The sequence below is a fragment of the Gobius niger genome (assembly GCF_951799975.1).
Source record: "Gobius niger genome assembly, chromosome: 12".
NCBI classification, from domain to species: domain Eukaryota; kingdom Metazoa; phylum Chordata; class Actinopteri; order Gobiiformes; family Gobiidae; genus Gobius; species Gobius niger.
In genome coordinates this window covers 15704807-15727963 of record NC_136863.1, presented here as the reverse complement: position 1 = coordinate 15727963, position 23157 = coordinate 15704807, and the positions used below count along the sequence as shown (strand labels likewise).

At 41.7% G+C, this 23157-nt stretch overlaps 1 protein-coding gene across 1 annotated transcript in view; it reads left to right on the top strand.

The window, feature by feature from the left end:
* The window catches only part of cdh13 (cadherin 13, H-cadherin (heart)), a 287039-nt gene that overhangs the window by 211402 nt on the left and 52480 nt on the right, over nucleotides 1-23157 (top strand). The window contains exons 9-10 of the mRNA XM_079568318.1: nucleotides 7534-7716; nucleotides 7868-8121. Coding sequence (XP_079424444.1) covers nucleotides 7534-7716; nucleotides 7868-8121 — 437 coding nt within the window. The remainder of the gene's footprint in view (nucleotides 1-7533; nucleotides 7717-7867; nucleotides 8122-23157) is intronic.

Genomic DNA, 23157 nt, shown 5'->3' with positions numbered 1-23157 from the left:
CTCCATTGACGTGTTTGCCAGTTTCATCAACAAACAGAAAAGCTGCTTTGCGAACTGTCAAATTCATCTAAATTCTATCTTGGGACGGAGCCCAAGCAGAAGCTGTTCAAATTTAATAAAGACACAGGTAAGCTCATTACAGCTTCAGGAACACTTACAGTATGGTGGATTAGAGCAGGGGGAGTCGGAGGGAGCGCGGGTTACACACTGGGCTAAGTTGCCAATCCAATGCACTGACACTGTGAATGGAATTGCGTAGGCAGACAAGAAATCATATGCACTTGGATTTATTTCTCCCTCATGCTGTTTCTGGGAGAAAGGAGGGCCTTTGTAGTGCTGTTGAATTCCACACGGAATAAAGGAGCTTTAGAAAGCAGATAAAGTAATGACAAATGATTTCGGGAGAATGTACTTGAAAAATGGTTCCTATGTTTGCGCGTGATTTTCTCTGGGAATACCGCAGCATTTTAGTGTTCAGGCTATATGGTCGTTTTAAAAACGTGTAGGAATGTCCATGTTTAGGGTAGCATGAATGAAAACACTCACCTCACTGTCCACCGCTGAGCTTTATTCACAGCGGCACATCTCTGCCTCTGCTCCACAAATGTCTTTCTTCTGAAAAAATATTAGTTTATTCATGTATAGGCTTTGTTAGCTTCCCACCACTTTTACATTGCCAGATCATAGCCCTCCATCCATCCATCCATCCATCCATCCATCCATCCATCCATTCTTCCATCCATTCTTCCATCCATCCATCCATCCATCCATCCATCCATCCATCCATTCTTCCATCCATCCATCCATCCATCCATCCATCCATCCATTCTTCCATCCATCCATCCATCCATCCATTCTTCCATCCATCCATCCATCCATTCTTCCATCCATCCATCCATCCATCCATCCATCCATCCATCCATCCATCCATCCATCCATTCATCCATCCATCCATCCATCCATCCATCCATCCATCCATCCATTCTTCCATCCATCCATCCATCCATCCATCCAACCATCCATCCATTTTCTTCCGCTTTATCCGGGGCTGGGTCGCGGAGGCAGCATTCTAAGCAGAGATTCCCGATCCATGCCCCCCTCCTCCAGCTGTTCTGGGGGTACCCCGAACCGACACCAGGCCAGTTCACCAGGCCAGCTCAGAGACACAGTCCCTCCAGTGTGTCCTGGGTCTTCCGCGGGGCCTCCTCCCAATAGCATATGCCTGGAACACCTCCCACAGGAGGCGACCAGGAGGCATCCGAAACAGAAGCCTCAGCTGGCTCTTTTGACGTGAAGGAGCAGCGACTCTAGTCCAAGCTCCTCCCGGGTAACTGAGCTCCTCACCCTATCTCGAAGGGTGTGCCCGGCCACCTTGCGAAGGAAACCCATTTCAGCCGCTTGTATCCGTGATCTTGTCCTTTCAGTCATTACCGAGATCTCATGACCATAGGTGAAGGTAGGAACGTAGATCGATCGGTAAATTGAGAGCTTTGCCACCCGACTCCGCTCTCTCTTCACCACAACAGTCCGATACAGATTGTAGCCTCACAGAAAATATGTTGATGTAATGATTTGACTAGACAGTGGGAAGGGTGGGAGTCAAATCTGTGGGGAGATACAGTACATTTGAGGGACTGTATCTCTTAGTATGTTAATGCATGTTTCTTTGTAGCTCAATGAGCAATATATTTACTGATGTCGACCCAATGTTACAGGCTTCCATTCAGCTTCGCTTCCTGTCAAATTGTATCTTCGGGTGTTGGCATATCTCAAAACCCGTTCTACTTGAGAAAATAAATATCTGCCGGCTGTTAAGCACCCTGACACATGTCTACAAATGGGAAAGTCAGATTCAGTTGTTCCAGTTTTCAATCATTTTAGTTTGACTCTACAGTGTCTTCACAAAGCCTGTCCCTGCATTTCTTCTAAGATTCCCCTGTTTACAGTAAAATGATCTTGGTAGCGGCACACAGCAGTTTGTCTTAAGGAATAAGATCTGGGCTGGTGGTTTGCAACAGGCTCCACAATGCCAGCTGGAAGCCAAAGACAAATTAAAAGCCTGTAAAAGAAATAAGAGTCCATTTCCATAGCAGTGTTAATGAGCCAAGAGGTATTAGCTGTTCCTCTCGAAAGCTTGGAGTTGTGGTGCGAAGGTTTCTTCCTATAGGCCCAAAGCCAGGAGTTTAAGTGCCACTTTACTTTGCTTCTTCTAACTCAGATTTACTTACGGAGAAAGAGAAGACGCACCTCTATTTGTTACCTTCTGTTGCCGATATTGTAGCATTACTTTAATAGGTTGGCACTGCAAATAGAAGCAATTATGCTGGAAAAATAGTAGAGTAGAGCAGTAGTTTTAGTTCTGAGCAGTTAATGGAACAGAAATAATTATATACATGGCACCAAATGGAGCATCCTGAACTCAAGTTTAGCCTGGAACTTGGACTGCTTTGAAAGTCTTTTTTTTACTGCACTTTTGAAACTTGTAATGGGCTTTTGAAGTTACAGAGATTGTGTGATAATAGTTGTCAAAAATACATAGACAAGCCTGCTGAGAATGGTTTGTCAACTAAAACAAACAAACCTGATCATCGCTCTACAGCTGCACTTTAAAATGCCCCTGTCAGAATGCGGACAAAAACTTGACATTATCTGTTTTGATGTTTTTTTCACTTGTTTGCCCAAATGGCGATTGGCCAATTATCTCGTGGCAGCGTGACATTACCTTGAAGATGTATGGGACATATTATTGGAAAAGTCAGGCATAAAAGAAACAGGCGAACAGAAAATCAATGCCAGCACTGCGCGTGGACTCTTTGGAATCTCCACTGTCTGAAGTGTACATCGCTTTGATTTATCCGCATCACCAACCCTGCCTGTCTGCCGGCTCTCAGTTACCTAAAGTGAGACTTATAATGGTGGTTGCTGTATTTAAAAAATGTAGTTGTTGTTTAAGCCACAGGATGAGACAAATTGCTGATTATTTGTATAATCTTTTTCCTCCATCTTTTTGGAGGAAAAAAACAGGCAGGGTACAGAGTAAAGTCTTAATTCAAATCATTGTAAGCAAACCCCTTCTTATGTGCTGATGTACTTTAAGTAATTGTGGTATTTTGGTTTGATATGTGTTATGACTAAGAAGATTGGACACATTTCAGGATTTTTGAATGTTAACCAATAAAAAAAATGCGTGACAAAGAGAGACACAAATTCAAATTGGGACATAATGTATATCCAAGTAAATCTATATGCAGATGCGTAGTTTGCCATAAGGCAAGACAGGCAGCTGCCTAGGGCTCCCAACAGTCAAGCGCCTCCATGAACCAACCCGTTATTCAGGAGCCTGCAGTAAACAGTTGATTTACACAGTCTTCCTAATGATTTTGATGATGCAGTTCCATCATCTCTCCACCACTGCTCTGTGGTGCTGTTTATCCCCATCCTGCTGCATATTTTAGTGAGTCATGGTTCCCTAATGTTAACTTATAAGGAGCAGAGGACAGACATTTTTATTCATGGCTCCACCGTATTATATTTCTAGTAGTCAAACCAGTTTATTGTAACACTTTATGACCTAAAGAACCTCAGCCTTCTGTTCTGAGGAAAACCTATGCAGAGAACTGCATTATGGGAGTTGTCAGGTGACCCGCTCCTGCCCAAATGACGTCCTCTCTCCCAGTGCGAGCGGCCACCAGAGGGCCCCCTACTGACATTCTTGCTTGGGGCCCCTTGATACCCTTGCTAAGCCACTTTCTATATGTTCAGGGCCTGATTTACTCAGCATTTGAACAAGTGCAACGAGGAAAGTTGATGCTAAACTGAGACAAAAAAGCAGGTGCGGTTGAGGATTTTGGCTCTCATAAATGCTTAAAGGCCACAGTTCAAACTCAGTCATGTTTATGTCAAATTTGCACTACTAAACACATTTTGATGATGAATCAAACTGGAGCACCTTAAGGAAACCTGCAAGCACCTCACCGGGACCTCAAATCAAACCAAGGATCTTCTTGCTGCGCGGGGGAGATCGCAAACAACTTCACCACCACACTACCCAAAACTCCTTGGAGAATCTAGAAAGCAGACTATACAACTGTAATTGCCTGTGTGCTTTGGTCAAAAAATACACAAGCATGGATAAAAGTCAACTTGAAGGCATTTCATTTTTAGAAGCTCTTTCCACAATCTCCTCTTTTCCTTCTTTAATATGCTGAAGCCATTTGCGGTGGGCTGCTGTGCCTCGTAGTTAGTCATTACCCGCGGTCTTTCAGGTGGCTGCTAACGCTGTGGTCCAGGTGGAATTGGGCCCTTATCAGTGTCGGGGCAGGGGCCCAGTGGCCACATCACACACACCAAGCATTTCAGGAAGCGCATGACTGCTTCACATGATTACGCCTCCACCTGACCCTCTCCCTGAGTGTGTGCGGCATAGAGGAGAACCACGCCAGTAAACTGTGCATTTAAGAGTATATAATATGCAGTTTGAAGTCCATAGGAGGCTGATGAGCAGGAGAATGCCAATGAGTTGGCCTTGTTTTTTTGTTTTATTTTTTATCTTGCTTTGACCGTTTTTTCAAAAAGGCCTCTCATCTTTTCAAGGTTTCCACACTAAAGCACAGTGCCAATTGCTCTTTAATTTTCAATTCAGCAACATGCTGCGTGAATAGGAAGCATTTGTACAGACTTGGCCTCTCTATAAAAGCAGCTACTTTCACGTGCCATTTCATATGCAGAACAAAACCATGTGGATGTGCTGACCAAACATACCACATAACTCATTGCTTCTAAAGCCACCCTGCAAAACATCCCTAATGTACTGTATGTTACAAGAGCAACTAAACCTCTGTGAAACTGATACATAAACAGACATGCTGAAGCACTACCAGACATGCTCCTAATGCTTGGCTGGACACAAACAACATCATTTTTACATTTGGAAGATGGCATAATATTTAAATGTTTGGATGCCTGTCGTCAAAGGAAATCAACATCTTGAAGGCGATGTCCTTTGTACACATAAGAATCACCTTTGTATGATTGTGAAACACACATACCCAATCAGTGTCATTGCACAGGTAGTCACTCACTAAAACAAAGTTCACACTTTAATCGCTTGTATCAAAAACTCAAGCAGATAATTTCATCTATTAAAAAAAAAAATCTGAAATATTTGAATATGAAGTAACTTTTGATTTTACACAGTATGAGACATTTTTGCATTGTTACAGAAAGTAGTATATGTTTTCATATGGTCAACATTTGATTTAAACTGTATTTTCTGACAAAGAACCTACCTCCTAAATAAAACTGTGTTTCAATGCTGTGCTCTGAATGACTACAGACCTGCCTTTTAAATAACAGATAGGATAGAAAGAAGAAATCAATGTTTGTCTGTGTTCGATAAATGCATAGAGCTGTGTGAGGCGGTAAGAGGGTAATTTGTGGAACAATGGCCTGGACTGACACAGAGGTGGTAATCTAGGGTGGACCAATGCAGGGTGTTGTGTTGCTCCCAGATCACACTGTAAGCTGTGACACGGTGATGATCGGCTTTCTCTAGAGTTGAGCTGGGCACTGACAGGGATCCGATGAGGGCCTTTTCATACAGTGACATGTAGTCAGGAGGAGCAAGGGAGGCACTACATCACCAGTCATCATGAGCAAAAAACAACACTAAACTACTGAATTCTGTTTACAAACAGCAGGAATCCATCTTCTGCAGCTTGCTCTGATTGGTTTGAATCCACGCCACTGGGACTGTGAGAAGGCGAGTTTTACAGCAGCAAATGCTCCGCTAAAAGTTCATCCTCTTCTCAAACGATTCAAACAGGAGCTATCCCAGACTGACATTACTGGGCTCTTGCCAGGTTAATACTACACAGTGCCTCATTAAGTGTAGAAATCGCTGCATGTCACTGATTACCAAGATGCTGTCAAAAGTTGGCAATTAATTCAGGGGGTGGGGGTCACTGAAGCATTTTGTTCATCGCATAAATAATATTCATTCATGTAATGGGTTTGAAGCAGTTCACTCATTTGCATGCAAAATAGGAGCCTATAGGTACAGTCTCATACTGATATTGTGTCCTTGGGTAAGATCATTTCAAAGTAGAGAAAATAAAATAGAAATATTACAGAACAATTCAGTCCATTTCTGCGGCGATTGTGTTCTCTTCGCTGCTTCATTCAGAATTCCAAAAGCACAAGGTACAAAAGACACAGCCTTTGTAGCCTGTGCATCGCCTCCAAGAGTTTAGAAGCTCAAACTGAAGGTTCAGAGGGTGAGCTCGGGCTTTAGTCGGTAGTACAGCTCACCCAGCGGTCTCTGGGGTTTACCCACACTCTTAGAGCCCATTGACACCACTTTTTTTTCTCAGAAGGTACAGTCGCTGAGAGCACTTTTTGAACACCTCCTCAGCAATGCTTTGGAAGTTGACCTGAGCATCTAACATTGTGCCGAGGTACTTGAAAGTGCTCACCATCTCCACACTCTGACTGTTGTGTGACACATGATGTAAATTTGCGTTGTGATTGAAGCAAGATGTTAAAACAAATTCCTTGGTTTTGGCCACATTCATTTGAAGCTGCCTGCTGCAACACCAGTTTTGTAGGGCACATCATCTGCGTATTTTAACAATTTGAATTGGGTGTCATTTATTTTAGATTGATTTGTGAAAAGAATGAATAAAACCGGCGATAATACGCTCCCTTGTGGACATCCAGTGCTCACAGGGTTGTTGTGTTGGTCCTCATGCAGACCCTCCGCGAGCGGCAGGATAAGAACTGTCGGATCCACAGAATTAGTCCTGAATTGACGTCGGGTTCAGGACTGTGAATTGTCATTGAATTAAAAGCTCAACAGAAATCTTTCTCTGAGTGAGATGTTTGGTGATAGTGTTAAGCAGAAGCAGGCGAGCATAATCTGTGCTTCTTCTGCTTTTGTTGGCAAATTGGAGCGGGTCCTGTAGACGTCAATCAATTATCCTCTACAAGTGTACTGCAAACTTCCAAAGAACGAAAGGCCCATACACCAAGAAAAACATCAAGCAAACAGAACTCCCCGTTTAACAAACTGATCCATGGAGTTGGACAGGGGATTGCCTGACAGCTTGAGACAGTTGTGACAGTGAGAAACAGGACACTGAACAAACAGCTCTACGTTACGAACAATCCTGCTCTGCCACTCTAATGGACTGTAAATGCATGACAAACAGACTCCTGCAGTTTAGCTGTCACAGTGGACTTACCAGGAGTACATTCATACCTTGCTGAAATCACCCCTCTCAGAGATACCACTGTTAAACTGCACTTTTGGAATATTTTCTGTTATGTGGCAACATTTTTATGCCTCTTTGTTTCATTCAGTTTAGGCCACAAACAAGTTCCTTCAATCTCTCTCTTCCCTATGCCAGTCTGCCCATTGAATGCCAGGTCAATCTCGCTGCCTCCCCTTCCTTCTTCCATCTTCCCACATTGAGCAGCTGCAACAAGATCATTTTCCGTGTGGATCAGTAAAGTCTGAGTTGCTTCTGTTTGCAGTTTGAAGCCTATGTGTACGAGGGCTCGACAGGAGTGGTTGTCAATCTGACAGTCGACGACCGAGACGACCCAGCGACGGGGGCGTGGAGGGCCATTTTCTCTATAATCAGCGGAGATCCCACCTCCAGCTTTGAGATCCAGACCAACCCAGATGATAACGAGGGAATGCTCTCAGTTGTCAAGGTACGCACCACAGAAATTGCATTGCTACCTACCTTGAGCTAAAACAGTACATTGTAATTAAGTGTGCTTTGATCGCTTCGTTCTGAGCTGTGAACTATACTTATGTGTCTGTCTCTTTGGTCCCCTGTGTTCCATATGTGTCCGTCATTAGCCTCTGGACTACGAGGCGACAGCATTCCACACACTGCTCATCAGAGTGGAGAATGAAGAGCCGCTAGTCCCTGAAGTGGGATACGGCCCCAGCTCCACAGCGACAGTTCACGTGACAGTCTTAGACATCAATGAAGGCCCTGTCTTCTTTCCTGACCCTCTCATTGTCACCATGATGGAGAACATCCCAGTGGGCAGCTTTGTGGCTTCACTCAATGCGACAGATCCAGACATTTTACAAGGACAGAGCATCAGGTAAGAGTCAACGTTTACTTTGTCACTAATTTGCCATGTTGCTGTTATGCTTTTTATTGATTGCTTGTCAAAACCCCTTAGAAACTGGTCAGTTGTTCTTTGAGGGTGTATTGACATCAAGATTAAGTGCAATTGGAGCTTTTCACTCTTCTGTTGCCTAGAGACCCTTCCTTTCAGTGTGCACTACTGCATTTTCTAGAAGCACTGTACATTGATCGGGCAGCGGTTTTAGCATGTAGTGCCTGTTTTTTTTAAAGACCTGATTGATTTCATTCATGATTGATTTTGACCTGGAAATGGCAGGAAGACATGACAGGAAGAAATGGCAGTGAGAGAAGTCTTGACTTAATGATTTTGCTAAATGTACCGACCCATTTCATTAGAACTGCATCAAAAAGGTATGTGTTCGTTCTTATCAATGTCTCACAGTTGCATGTTGCCATTTCAAATGTTTGCACCAATTGTAGATGGAATTACTTTGACTTATTTCCAGCGGTTTCAAATGGATCTTTGGCCACACAGTTCCCATTTGCTGCTTTTGCTGTGCTGTGTGAGTGAGGTCTGCAACATTTCTACCACTAGAAATTGCTCCAGAAATGATTGAAAGTGGAGTGAAAGGCCAACATTTCCCATTGCTGGACACTTGTCCTATCTTAGACACCCAAGCTACTTATTTATTTTAATTTAGTTGTAGTGCCTCCCTTGCTCCTCCTGACTACATGTAATTGATTTTTTTTTATTTTATCCGTGTACGCATACGTGTAAACTGTTTGGAAATCTTTCTCATACAATCTGCCATTTACTGTTTTATTCTTTATTTTATTTTATTTTTTTCTCTGCTGTAAATACTTACTTAGTTTAGTTTATTTGAGCAATTTCAAGTTCCAAGTTGTTACAAAAGAAAAGAAACACAATAATGCCCAAAAGGGAGTAGGCTGAAGCTTATTTATGCCTACCCCTTTCAACGTATTTACAAACTTTACAACTGCCGTTCTTTTACATTCCGGTTTGTTCTCTGAGACCAGCTCATTATGGTACAATTAAGATATACATAACCATAATCAAACATAGGAAATAAGTTTACATAGTCTTTGGTACAGAATAGGAAATAACATAGGAAATAAGTTTACATAGTCTTTGGACTATGGAATTGGAATACTGTCTTATAGTACATTCTTAAATATGGAATGGAATGGTGACAGGTTATTGCTGCCGTCTGATGCTCCCATATAGAACCATCATTGCTATATTTATATACACCTGTACATGGACAGTTTTAGAGTCAAAGAAGTCTCACCAGCCCATTTATGCTTTTATGTTTTTACAGAAATACAAAAAGGGTATTTCCCTGCGTGCCACAATGGAAAAAAGAAAAAAAATCCCCATATTCTTCCATATGTTGTCCATTTTACGAGCTTCATCGCATTCACTGGCTTTATGATTTAATTCGCTCTCAATTTGACCACATTGACTATTTGATTTGATGCGAAGATAATATTAGGTTAAAACAAGATGCATAATGGCCGGGCGACATAAAAACCATTGAGCCATCTCTTTACTGCGCGGATAATTGATGGTGCTGTAAAATGCAGTCACTATCTCTGTCCAACTTTATATAACGAGAGGATCAAAATACAGCGTTGGAGTCAAGGCCAGATCAATGAAGCCTTTAGACGTTTATAAGGTCACTGTAAATTGCCTCTCAGGGCTGGAGTCATGTAAAGAAATCAGCTTGTTAAAATGCAGCAGACTATTAAGAACGGTTTGCGTGGTCTGTTCCGAGACATTTCGTGGTAGGAATATGAGAAAACACATTTAGTGGAATATTTAGTGGAAGGAGAAAATTACTTAGATTTGTTTGACTGTTCGCTTAGCCTTACAAAAAGAGTCCAAAACAGAGCAAGATCTGGCGCAAAAATTCATTTCACAGTGTAATTTAAAGCTGCATTATGGAACTTTTTTTTTTTTCAATGCATATTTGACCTTTTAGTGATCTCGTAGCTGTGTCATGGCGGGGTCTATGATGCCCCATGATCAATTTGCTTAAGGGTTTCTACTTTAGGGTTTCTACTGGTGAAACCATCACTATGGTTACGCATACATTCCATGCAGAAAATCTACCAGAAACATAATGCACCTTTAAATTTTATGCATGCTTTTTTTTATTTTTTTTTTGCGATCAAATGTAAGTCATACAGTGTTTTAAGTAGCCTTTTATCCATTTATATTTAATTTTTCTATATTGCTCTTCCTTCCCTGACCTTGCTCCTCTGCATTCACACCTCCGATCTTCCCCAACCCCTCAAGGACACTTAAAACTTAACTTACTAACTTAAAAAATATGTTCTGAATTGTAGAATCTTCAGAAAGAAATTGGCTCCACCAACTGATGAGGCTCTTTTAGTGAAGATGACCTCCTCGATTGAACTGTAAGGCTTAGTTTCAAATTTTGAGAACTTGACAAGATACTACGGACACATGAGCATTCTATATATGTTAAACTTGCGTGGTAGAGGCTGACCATCTGTATGGAACTTGTGCACTCAATTTCATGGCAAGTTCACGCTCAGATGCTTGATTAGGCCTCTGTACAGCATGGTGAATGAAAGGAAACTGCCCTTTTATACTAGTGCATGTGTGTCTGATACTGACATCTGTCCACCTTGTTGCCCGCAATTCACCCAGACGACTTTACAGAAAAGGCATGATGGAGAAAAACCAATACACCTATTTCGAGATCTGTCTGCTTTCTTTGGATTGTTAGCGCAGTCTATCCTTCGAAACTTCCAAAAGGCTTTAAATCCGTACATTCAGGAGTCATTCCACGTTTCTCATCTTAGCTTAATCGCCCAATATGGCTGACCTGCCTTGTCCAAACTTTATCCCTTCTGTTTTTTCTCCTCTCAAGCGTGGAGTACATTTGTGTTTATTCCATCTCGTCTGCCGCACTTGTCATTTTATCCGATGACATTTTTTGAGTTTGAAGTGTTGCTGGCCGACAGTAACCCGCAGACAGGTCGAGGTACAGAGCTGGGCCAAATGTGCTCAGAATAGCAAACAGGACTGACGGGAAGGCATCAGTCTGAGGCCTTATTGGAAGTCTTTCTGTGGCGTGCTACTCAGCTGTTGTGTGTCTCCTAACGGATGACGAGGCCAAATGGTGCCACACTTGGATCCGGCATTGTCAATCTCCCAACTTTGCAAATAGAGGAGCCAAATAGAGACTTTACTATGTTCTGTAGAGCACTTGCTAATTTGCAAACATGGTTCTAGGAGATGAACTTTTAAGCCATGTCTTAAGTCCTAAAGGTTCAGTATATTAAACTAAGGCAATTGCCAAAACAATATAGCTTTAGATGACTAATGTTGTTCTTCTCTATACTACTAGTGCATGCATGTATATTGACATCCAATAACCTTTTTTTCTGTTTAAGCTAATAGAGTAGTGAGTTGTGTAGTGCCCTACTGTATATCAATCCATATTAAGATAAGATAAGATGAAACTTTATTGATCTCACAGATGGAGAAATTGCATTCGATGAGAGAGCATCCGGCAGCAGCACCCATTCAGTGCGCACCACTCTTTTTCCACTCTTTTTTTTCTTTGGTGAAAGATCGTTGTGTCGCGGCCGCCATCTTCACTGTTTTGGTCACAGGAGGAGCACTGGTTGATGGGAAATCAGCAGACGATGACCACGGCGGTGGAGCTCTTGCGCTTGGCCACGATGTTCTCGGCCACACAGGTGTAGTTGGCCGTGTCGGACAGACGCGCCTGCTTGATGATCAGGTTGTGGTCCACGGTGATGTAGAAGTTCCTGTCCTCGGCCGGGTCGATGATCTCGTTGTCCTTCAGCCACTCCACCCGCATGACCTTGGAGGATGGAGAAACTGTAGCTGCCCTCTGTCTCCTCTGATCATCTGAAACGGTGCACAGCCTCCTGGGCTTGTCCCCGTCTCAGAGCGTGGTGTCCTGCATTGGTCAGCTCCACCTCGTCCTTCCTCTTCCTCCTGCACAGCTCCCTCCACAGTCTATCACCATCTCCTCGTTGGTCCCTTTTGTTGTTTCCTGTAGCTCCTCTTGTGACGCCTCCTCCGTGCTGCAGGTGTGGGGGCTCTTGGTGCCTCTTCACTGTTCAGTGTCTCAGATGAAGATGTTTGTAGATCTCAAATGGGTTTAGCTGATAAGCTAGCAGTTTGTTTACCTTAAAAAAGCTGCTTTCTTCAGGACCATTTTGGACTCTCAAAGTAAACAAATCCACCAAACCTCCACAAAAACACGGTAAAGACGTACAAAAGTATCCAGAAAAACAATGTGGTTCGCTGAAAAAGGCAAACAATTCACTGAAAAAGGCAAACAATTCAGCTGCACCAGGAGCAGTGTTGGGAACGTTACTTTTAAAAAGTAATTAGTTATAGTTACTCACTACTTGTTCCAAAAAGTAACTGAGTTAGTAACTGAATTACTCTATAATAAAAGTAACTCGTTACCAGGGAAAGTAACTATTTGTGTTGCTATATGTCAAAGAATTTTGTTTTTTTGTTGTTGCTGTTTTCACAAGTCAATTGAAATGGTTAGAACAGACAGGTGTTCAAAGATGTTCAAAGATGTTCATAGTAACTGAATGAACTGAATGGGGGGTGAGTGGGGGAGGCCCCTGTGACTGAGTGGTATTGTATTTGCGCCGCTGTTTTATTAATGTAGGAATATGGCCGTATTCAAAGAGAATGGGGAGGAACAAGAGTAACATGTGCCAACGATCAGGGCAGACTTTACGCACAAGCATGATGTCTCTCCGTGAAACAATCGACAGCAAATATAAGTTTACATGCCCCAGAAGGTTAGTGGCCTTGCACTGTTCTATGGAGCGGAGAGCGGGGAGAGAGGAAGAAGAAAGGCGCTGAGAGAGAGAGGGAGAAAGACGTGTCTCCACCGCGTCCACTGCGTCTTTGGGTTAAAAATAAGTTCCAACACTACTGATCAATGATCACCAACTTGATTCTCCCCTGCGGCTGCACCGCGCTGTGGGGATGACAAGCCGCGGGTCGGGGACACAAGTAGTTTATGGAGCAGAGAGCGCGATGCAGTACTCTGCACGGACAGTCAGATGTGCGTGTTCTGCTCCGTCAGACTCCGCCCACCCTCTCCACTGCTCTCCCCATGCTGACACCGCGGCGCTTCATTCAGCCCAATTGTAACGTGCCACTTTGTTTACCCAGTAACGATAACGGCGTTGTAACGACGAGGAGAGTAATGAATTAGATTACTCCGTTACTGAAAAAATAACGCCGTTACCTAACGCCGTTCTTTTAAACGGCGTTATTCCAAACACTGACCAGGAGAGAGGGAGGTCACTTCCTAATACGTATAATATATGAATAATTGGATTGCACTGAAGGTGTCCTATGTTAGGGTTTCTTACTCATTAATTGTCCGTGAGAGTAAATACTATGCTGACAGAAAGGACAAAGGGAGAGAGGGATGTTGTATCGTGAGATCATTTTTTTTAAGTGGCGCTAGCCCACAGTTAGCTTTGCTCGTTAGCCTGTTAGCCTGTTAGCCTCTTAGCCTCTTCTTCGTGATTCTATTAGTGTGTATTGGGGAAAAAATCTGCAAAAATTTAAATTTAGTTTAGTTTAGTTTAGTTTATTTGAGCAACAGATGCATACAGGTATAGTATACATATAACATACATAATTTTTCACAACATAAGAGGTATTAGTGCTGCTCAAAGGGAGTAGGAAGAAGTTAGTTATAACTTATAAGGCCCTACCCCTCCTTTCAGACTTACACAACTTAGACTACTGCTCACGGCACAATCATTTTTAATGTATATTTAGGCTTTAACCATGCAGCAATTCCAGACTGAGGAATTGCCTTAGTAGCGAATTAAATCATCAAACAGCTCCTCTTAGAACTCAATTCATCCGTCCTGAAATTTAAAAAAAATAATAAAAACCTTAAAAATAGATGTGAAGATTAGGTGTTTTTTTTAATAAAAAACAAAAAAAACAAAAAAAAACTCTTCCTCACCCTCCACGGGCGGTCTCTTTTTCCTCCTGCTCGGGTCCCTGGGAGCTTGAGGTTTCTGCGCAGTATCTTTGCTGTTCCTAGAACTGCACTTTTCTGGACCGAGATGTCTGATGTATTTCCTGGGATCTGCTGGAGCCACTCCTCCAGTTTGGGGGTCACTGCCCCGAGTGCCCCAATGACCACGGGCACCACTGATGCCTTCACCCTCCAGGTTTTCTCCAGCTCTTCTCTGAGCCCCTGGTATTTCTCTAGTTTCTCGTGTTCCTTTTTCCTGATGTTTAAGTCGCTTGGTATTGCTATGTCGACCACAACGGTTTTCCTCTGCTCTTTGTCCACCACGACAATGTCCGGTTGGTTTCGCCATTACCATTTTGTCCGTCTGTATCTGGAAGTCCCACAGGATCTTGGCTCGGTCATTCTCTACCACCTTTGGAGGTGTTTCCCACTTTGACCTTGGGGTTTCCAGCCCATACTCTGCACAGATGTTCCTGTACACTATACCAGCCACTTGGTTATGGCGCTCCATGTAAGCTTTCCCTGCCAGCATCTTACACCCTGCAGTTATGTGCTGGATTGTCTCATTGGCCTCTTTGCATATATATATATATATATATATATATATATATATATATATATATATATATATATATATATATATATATATATATATATATTATATATAATAACAGTGATCAGTGATGTGTCAAGCCTTGCACAGTGTGCTCACTTATGTCCTCTGCATTTCCATGCAGTACATATTACACATGCCAATCTGCAGTTATGCAGCCTATAAAAGGTCTGAAGTACATTTTAGGTCTTTGGTGCACACTTCTCCTCTCTGAGCTGTGTGCACCCCGGGGAGTCCTGGGAGCCAGCGGCTGGATTTGCTTGAGCAGGTCCACTTCTGTAACATTTGGCAGCATTATGCCGCTAAGCCCTATTTCCACAATGCTATTGTTACCTGGGGTTCTCCAGTGATTTATTATAATAATTGCAGGGGCCATTTTTTTTTGTTCCTAAACCTATGCAAATTGTCCGTGTGTGTTGTGGACTGTTTGACCCTCAAGGAGACTCTGGCTTCATTCAGATAGGATTAAAATCCAAATAATGGAAGCAATGGGCGGGTTGGAATTTTGCATATTATGCAAAATCAAAAACTGGTCTATTAACTGGTGGTCTATTAAATAACTCTTGAGCTTAAGTTTACAAAATGTCAATATCAACAAGGCATAAACATTTGTTTGCTTTTTTCTGCGTATTTTGGTCACAGCAACTAATAAAAGAGATACATCCAAGTGGTATTCAGAAACAAGTGAATGTTGCAAAGCAATTACTGTGTAATTATTTGCCACAACAGTTGTGAATGCAGACATTAGCTGTTTTTTTTAGTCAGCTGTCATAATTGGAGATTTGGGACAAATGTAATGCAGAAAAAAAACTTGGCTCTAATGTAATTCTGCACAGCTACTTTTATTTACACATTGTTTGAAGTCCAGGTTGCGATGATGAAAATATATTCTTGCGGTGTTTGTTGGCCAAGGCCTGGCAGAAACATGAGTTAATCGGGTCCATCTCATTGGTCATGCTATAACCTTTATATGATTAGGTTCTGTCGAGGGCAGTTTCAGCAGATAAACTAAATAAAACGCAAGGACACTTTAACTCAACAGTAGCTCAGTTTTAGTTGACGCTCAGATAGTGTCCCTCCACATACCGTTTCATATGCACCATGATGAGAAGGGAGAAATCTTGTAATTAAACCCTGAAGATAAAACGACACATTTCATTCCCTATACTTCACCAGCCGCAGCCCACCATTATTAATAAGCTGCTTTTGAAGAGTTAAGTAGTGCTAATTAAAACAATGCTTTGGGGCGGAAGGCGATGCGATTTTAATTTACCTTTTGTAGTCTCACCAGAAACAACAATAACAAAGTCATCTATCTTCTCCGTCTGAGCAGTCGGCTGTGATGGACCTTCTCTCTGAAACTGGCCCAGATCGTTCACTCACACATTTTACTTCTAATCACCGTTTGATTTTGTCAGATAGTCTTTTTTTCAGCAAAATCCCAACAAAATGCTTAGTATGTGCATTCTCAGTTACGTTAAAAGCTGCAATTCGTTGTGCACTTTTTTTTTTTTATACTCGAAGTTAGAAGCTGAAAAGTGGAGTAAAGGTTTCACTGACTTTTACAAGACTCAATTTGTAATGAGCAGACCTCGGGTTATATGTCCCATATGGTTTTACTTGTCTGCCGAGTTCAGCAGTTATCAAAGGAAAGAACAGTGTTTTATTCAATACAGCTTTAAATAAGTCTTTTTCCACCGTCACAATGCTGCACTTTTGAATACACTTTACACACTCCTTCAAAACGCCGTATTTGTACTTTTCACCTGCAGATTTCTGTGGCTTATGAATAATATTAAAATGTAATAAATGGGGTTGCATCGATCCAATACTGGTATCAGATATCAGAGCCGATAGTGGAAAAAAAAACAATATTGGTATCATCTACAAATATCCCTGAACCGATACCAGTTTTGGCTCTCAAGGCCTTAAAAAACACAACTTTTACCACCTAAATCTAAGTGAATATGGGCATGATGCATATCATTTTAAAGCTAAGAACCTGGAGAATCCAACCACGAGTTTTAACCTCCGCAAATGTCATATTGTAAGTGTAGAAAAGTCCAGTGATCCTTGAATTGATAATTGATCTGTAACATCATGACAATAAATATGACTTCATTGAATGGAGAAAAGTGTCTTGGTATCAGTAAATATCAGATGTCGGCAGATTCTCAAACCCCATATTGGTATCGGTAGCAAAAAAGCTGGATCGGTGCATCTCTAGTAATAAATATCACAAAACTCCAGAGCAAACGATAAAAAAGCCTCTATTGGTGATGTGGAGGTAAGATGACTGAGACACATAGAGGAAAAAGAGCAAGTAAAAGCTTGTTGCGTAAAGGGTTTGCATGTTAGGCTATGATCATAACGTCCGCATGCGTGGCTGGTGCATGTGCTTGAAATTACTTTTTGAAATGGCTTGACTTTTCTTCAAAAAACAAAAACGTATTAATGCGTGCTTGGAAAGGTTTACCCAGCTGAGTTTTGTACCCAGTCTTAAAGCCTCCTCTCTGTTCTGCTCACTGGGCCGGGGAGAAAAGAAGCACATAATCCAAAGTGTCATTAAGAAAGTTTGCCTAATTGAATGTGCATCCATTCTCTCTGTAAGGGCTCTCACCAGTCATTGAGTAACTGTTTGTACTCATAATTGATGCCTGGCGCGAAGAGAGACTGCTCTTCATGCTCAAGTGAAGTCATTATGATCATTATCTTCATTTATTGTAAGTTGATTTTGGGAAATAGTGCAAATTGTTTTGAACAGACATGGCCTAGTGTACAGTACAGTTTCAATATTCAACGCCAGAAGGTACAGGACGTTACTTCAAGTTGACCTATCGTTCAACACGTGCGCCCAGGCTCCGATCTCCATATTATGATCCAGGATCTTGGTCATGAGTACTTTGCTGGAGGAAATGTCTACTATTACGTTTTTAGTTCAAAACTGGTGTCTATGGAGGAACTCTATTAAGACAAGTTATCAGAGAAAACAGATGTAATATTACTTTCAAAAACGCTATAGCATTTTGATCTGTTTACAATGAGTTTGTTTACATGTGCTCAAGTAACCTAGTTGTCAGGCATGTTATGACTCTCATATCCCTGTTTACATGAGCAACTACAATATCCTGGATATTTAGGCTCCAAAGAGGGGTGGAGCTAATGACACATAAGTTAGGAGCTAAATACTTTAGCAATGTTGCCAACGCATGGCTTTTTCGGCCATTTCCCGAGCACAGGGACAAGACCTCTCCAAGGAAGCACTTAAAACAGTCGAGTTATTCCCCAGCTTCAGCAACAGATGTATAAAAAAATAATTAAAATGTGTTTGATCCGAGAGCAGCGCTGACTTCCAACGGAGATACCACCGAGCAAAAAAGTAAAGTTGTTACTTCAATGTTTTGTTGACGATGCAACGTTTTAAAAGCCCAGGATAAAATGGCTGTAGGAAAGTTTTAGCTCCTGCCGCATCTGTTTCAAACGTTTGCACATGCTCAGTACGTCAGCAAAAGTGAAAAACCAGGATACTGTGTTTACATGGTACAGTATTCTGGAAACTGTGAGAATATCCTGGTTTCTAATGACCTGGACATTGGCTTATCCAGGAAACTGAAACCAGGATTCTGTGTTTACATGAACCAGACAAAACCGGGAAACTTAAAGCCCCCATTAACAACCTGGATACTCGAGTGCATGTAAACACACTCAATATTAAGTCAATCCATCATCGGCTGTGGTGTATTCCAACCTCACGTACTTTCACCACTGGCAGATATTGGGGAAAAAAAAATAAAAAGAGAGAAATGTATATTTGTATTTCATCACTCAAGTTTTCAAAAGTTTTCCAACGATTCAGCATCCCCTGCAGTATTTCCTGTGCTGAAACGCTGCATATTCACTTTGCGTTGAGGGATGAGCGAGTTTATATACTGCACTACCTCGCATGTGCATTTAGCCGGAACTGAGAGGTCGACGGGCGAGCCTCCCTCTACTCCCCCCCCCCCCAAACACATTTAAGTTGTTTTCTACTCTCTTGCTTTGAAAATAGAGCGCATTTCAAACAGTTCAGTCATCCATTATTCACAAGATACCTGTCTATACTGGCTCCGCACTCTGGTCATATTCAAGTTAAAAGTGAAGGGACTTAAAAGTGGTGAGGATGAGGAGATGGGATGTCTGCCGTGAGGACTCAGTGGGTGCTTTGAGAATCCAAAAAAAAAGGGAAGACGTAGAGGGAGGCGGCCAGATGGATGGAAAGATAGATGGACATACATACAGGGGTAAGCTGTGGGCGAAGATGAGTGGAGGAGGGAGCTACAAGGGCGTGAGTGAGGTTACTTTATGCTGACGACTGCCATAGAATGTGGCTACAGCATAGGGAGCTCTCAGTCGCTCTCCTCTACAAGAAACTTCCATATAGTGTTCTACATTTTTAATACAAGCTTGATGAAACTAACTTGATTAATGTCCAGTTTTGAAGATGTTGAATACAATTTGCAATCATTCGGGCCAGTATGGTAAAGTATTGAGAGAAAACCAATTACATTTTCTTTTTTGCGTTACATTATACTCTTGGCTATTAATGTTGAAAGTGTACTCTGCCTAAAAGTCTCATAGTCCCTGGTAGAGATGCACCGATCCAGCTTTTTTGCTACTGATACCGATATTGAGGTTTGAGTATCTGCCGAGATTTACCGATACCAAGAGACTTTCTTTAAAGTGGCTTTCTCTGAGTGAAAAATGTAATTGACTCTTTTCTCTTTTGTATTATATTGTCATGATGTTGATGATGTCAGATCAATTATCAATTATATCTACTGATAGACTCATTTAGCAAGGATCACTGGACTTTGACAGGTCCAGACAGGCTTTAGGTCACGTTAATATAAACAGCTCACATAAAGTGATCTGATCATTACAATACATCAGATATTTCTTAAACTAAAATACAAACACTTGGCTCAGTGTCTGATTTTAATTCATTAGGATACCACTTGGTATTTCTATCATAGTTTCTGACCCAGCCTTGATTAGTTTTTCGGTATCATTAGCATGCACCCGCTAGCTTTAGCATGCTGATGCTAACCTCGCCATAACTCAGTGGTTGGATTCTCCAGGTTCTTAGCTTTACAATGATATGCAGCATGCCCATATTCACTTAGATTTAGGTGGTGAAGGTTGTGGTTTTAAGGGCGTTGAGAGCCAAAACTTGTATCAGTTCAGTATCAGATATTTGTAGCCAATACCCGATATCGTATTTTTTTCCAGTATCGGCTCCCATATCTAAAACCAGTATCAGACTGGTGCATCCCTAGTCCCTGTAGGATGTTCTCAAACACTCATTCACTACCCAATGTCCTCCCATTTAAGTGTACAGCACAGAAGGGAACTCAATTGAACCACCAACCTCACACTATCATCACTATTACACTACTATCCCGACATATAACATATTCAGACGTTGGACTCATGCATTTTGCAGGATCCAAAGGTTACAAAAAGTGCAACAAAGCTCAGCATATTTGCTTTTTAGGTGTATTGTTTTGGACGGACGTTTGTCCAGGGCCCATCGCAAGTGCAAAGTCAGCGGATTTTCCCTAAATGCACAGGGGTCTCACTGTTCTCTCTCTCTCTCTCTCTCTCTCTCTCTCTCTCTCTCTGTGTGTGTTAAAAATTAACCCAGTAACTCGGTCAAAGCCTCACCTCGGGACGGTGAGGCAATGAAGGAAAAGGGAAAGAAAAGTTAATTGTGACTCAACTTCTTTAACATATGTCACATTTAATTGTTTTGATAGATTGGTTGATACAATTCTTAACTATCAATTTTCTAAACAGCATTATATTTCATTCATGGTCACGTTTCATTCACTTGACTTCATTACATTCATGTTGTCAAATGAGGACTTTTACACCATTTAATTAGCTGGAGCATCCGGTTATAAATTATGGCAGTGATTTTCATCTTACATTGTGGTGAAAGTTCAAAATAATGTCTCTGTATCTTAAATAGTCTTTGTGCTATTCATGATCTTTAACAACTTGGAAAGGTCAAAGCAGAATATCGTTAAGCGAAACATTATCAGTTTGGTCACACATTGTGAATCACAATGGGGCAAAAGGCTGCAGTGACTAATCCAAGCTGTCAGGTTATTGTGCACTACTAGCTGTATTCTTGTGCGCACAGGCAGCTAGATAATTCCCTATGAGCCAATAACATCTATTATGGACAATACAAACTTGCTAATGATTGTAAACAAGCTGTGCTGATAAGAGGGGATAATCTTCTAACAATACAGACGCAGCTTGTTATTGTAATCCTACAAACATTACAATTGTGCTTTACACACACAGTCGGTAACACAACAGCACAACTTATGTGTTTAATTACTACTAAATGAGTGGAGCGGAGGCAAAAGAACATGGGAGCTGTCCATGGTGCTGAACAGTTAAATGTAATGGCAGCGTTGCCCTGGCTTTTGTAACAACTGCATTGTATATTTGTTTGTTTAGTGCTTCATAATTCACTTGTATGGGTTTCACATTACTTTATTATTCACTTAATCTGTGCAATCCATTGCATACTGACTTTTTAGAATAGGTTCATTAGCAAGCATCTCCATTTAATCCAAGCTATAAGGGTAATACATTCTTTTTTTTTGCACAACCAGTCAACAACTTGCTTTAGTCTACTTGTTGTCAGTAAGACTAAAATACCAGTGAGACACTTTGCCACTGCATCTGTCTCTCTGTAAAGTGTGGGGCTGATTAAGCCAATTAGATGTTCAGATGTATTTCTTATTTCTGCAGCTGACGGAAGACCTGCCAGTCTAATAGAAATAGGAAAAGGAGAAATAGCGTGTGGGCCCTGGGACTCCTTAGTCATTATGTATGATTTTGCCAGGAAATAATTAAAACAATTCAAAAGATGCCAAGAGAAACAGACAGAGGGGCGCTGTGCTGCGAAGCGGAGGAAGATAGCACGTCTTGCTGTTAATTACAGTGTTATGGTTCTCAGCTGATGCAAAGAGGTGCTCTTTTGCACTCTTATTATGATAATAACTTTTTGTACTGTGTAACTCAACCTTGCTAATTTATGAAAATGATGTTAGACTCAGCGGTGCCTGGTGTCTCTGGTGTGTGTTTCAAATGCAGATCAGTCTGTCGTCTGTGTCGCGCTCTGTGTGCTTCACGCTCATACCTGGATTTCTGACAAATTCACTATCCAAACAAGTTTTTCTTTCCTGACTTTGATTACCCACAGTCGCTCCCTCCCCATTGCTCTGTTAAGTCCACACAGCAGGTCTTTGTACTGCACACTCAATACAGTTTGGGTTTTTGAGTGGAGCTGGCAGCGAGCCTCTTGTACACTTTGCCCACAACAGACAGTCGTGTGCAGCCTTGCACTTTGTGGAAGCATAAATCAAACATGACACTTCTTTTTCATTTAGGAGTGGGCATTTTGGTTGACTTTTGCGTGGTACAGAGGACAAAAGATCTCTTTGAAATTCTTAGCCAAGCCTGGTAGAGGAGGCAGCCTCATTTTGTCTGTGCTTTAAATGAAAACATTAGCATTCTTTACCTCTTTACCTCTCTACATCCACACTCATTTCATATTCCCTTTCATCTTTCGTGTTTGAGCTGTGGACTCCAGATCAGCAAGAATATCCAGCGCTCTCTAAGAACTGAGACGCAAAGATGCACATGGACTTCTTTTAATCAGCATTTTCTCTTTACAGCATTAAGTAAAACTACCTGCATGGACTCAATAATAGGAAACTGGACTTGTTCTATCGTAATCCAAAGTGGTCTTGAAGGCATATTATAGTGCCGCCATTGCCAACCTGTAGCTCTGCAACTCACCGAAGCTTCCCAGACCATTCCAAGTAACTCATCAAAGACTTACGTAGCTACTTCAGCTGCAAGAGTTACTGGCAAAAGAACTCATACTTGTCAACTTGCATGTATAGATGCATTTTGTGTATCATCAAAGCATTAGTAGTTCCATAACATTTTCATCACAGAAGAAAAATGCTGCTACTTCCCTAATTTGGTTTATGTACTGTATGTCATCTTTTTAATAACCCAAATAAATTAATGAGGAGTAAAAAATATGTACTTTTTCTCCCACATATGTCATTCCCTGTCTTGGATGTGTGGCAGTGCTTCACATTCACAGACCTGAGTGCTGCTGCTGAGTATGACAGCTGATTGATGCGACATGTTTCTGCGTTTGCTTTTCCTTTTTCCTCTCTGCTGTCACATCCATTTCCCCCTGAACGACCCGCTGCATGGAGCTGATACAGGCCCTCTGTGAGCTGCCGCTATGAGCCCTCTGTGTTTGGTGAATTCGGGGTAATTTGTCCACATGGCCCTCAGT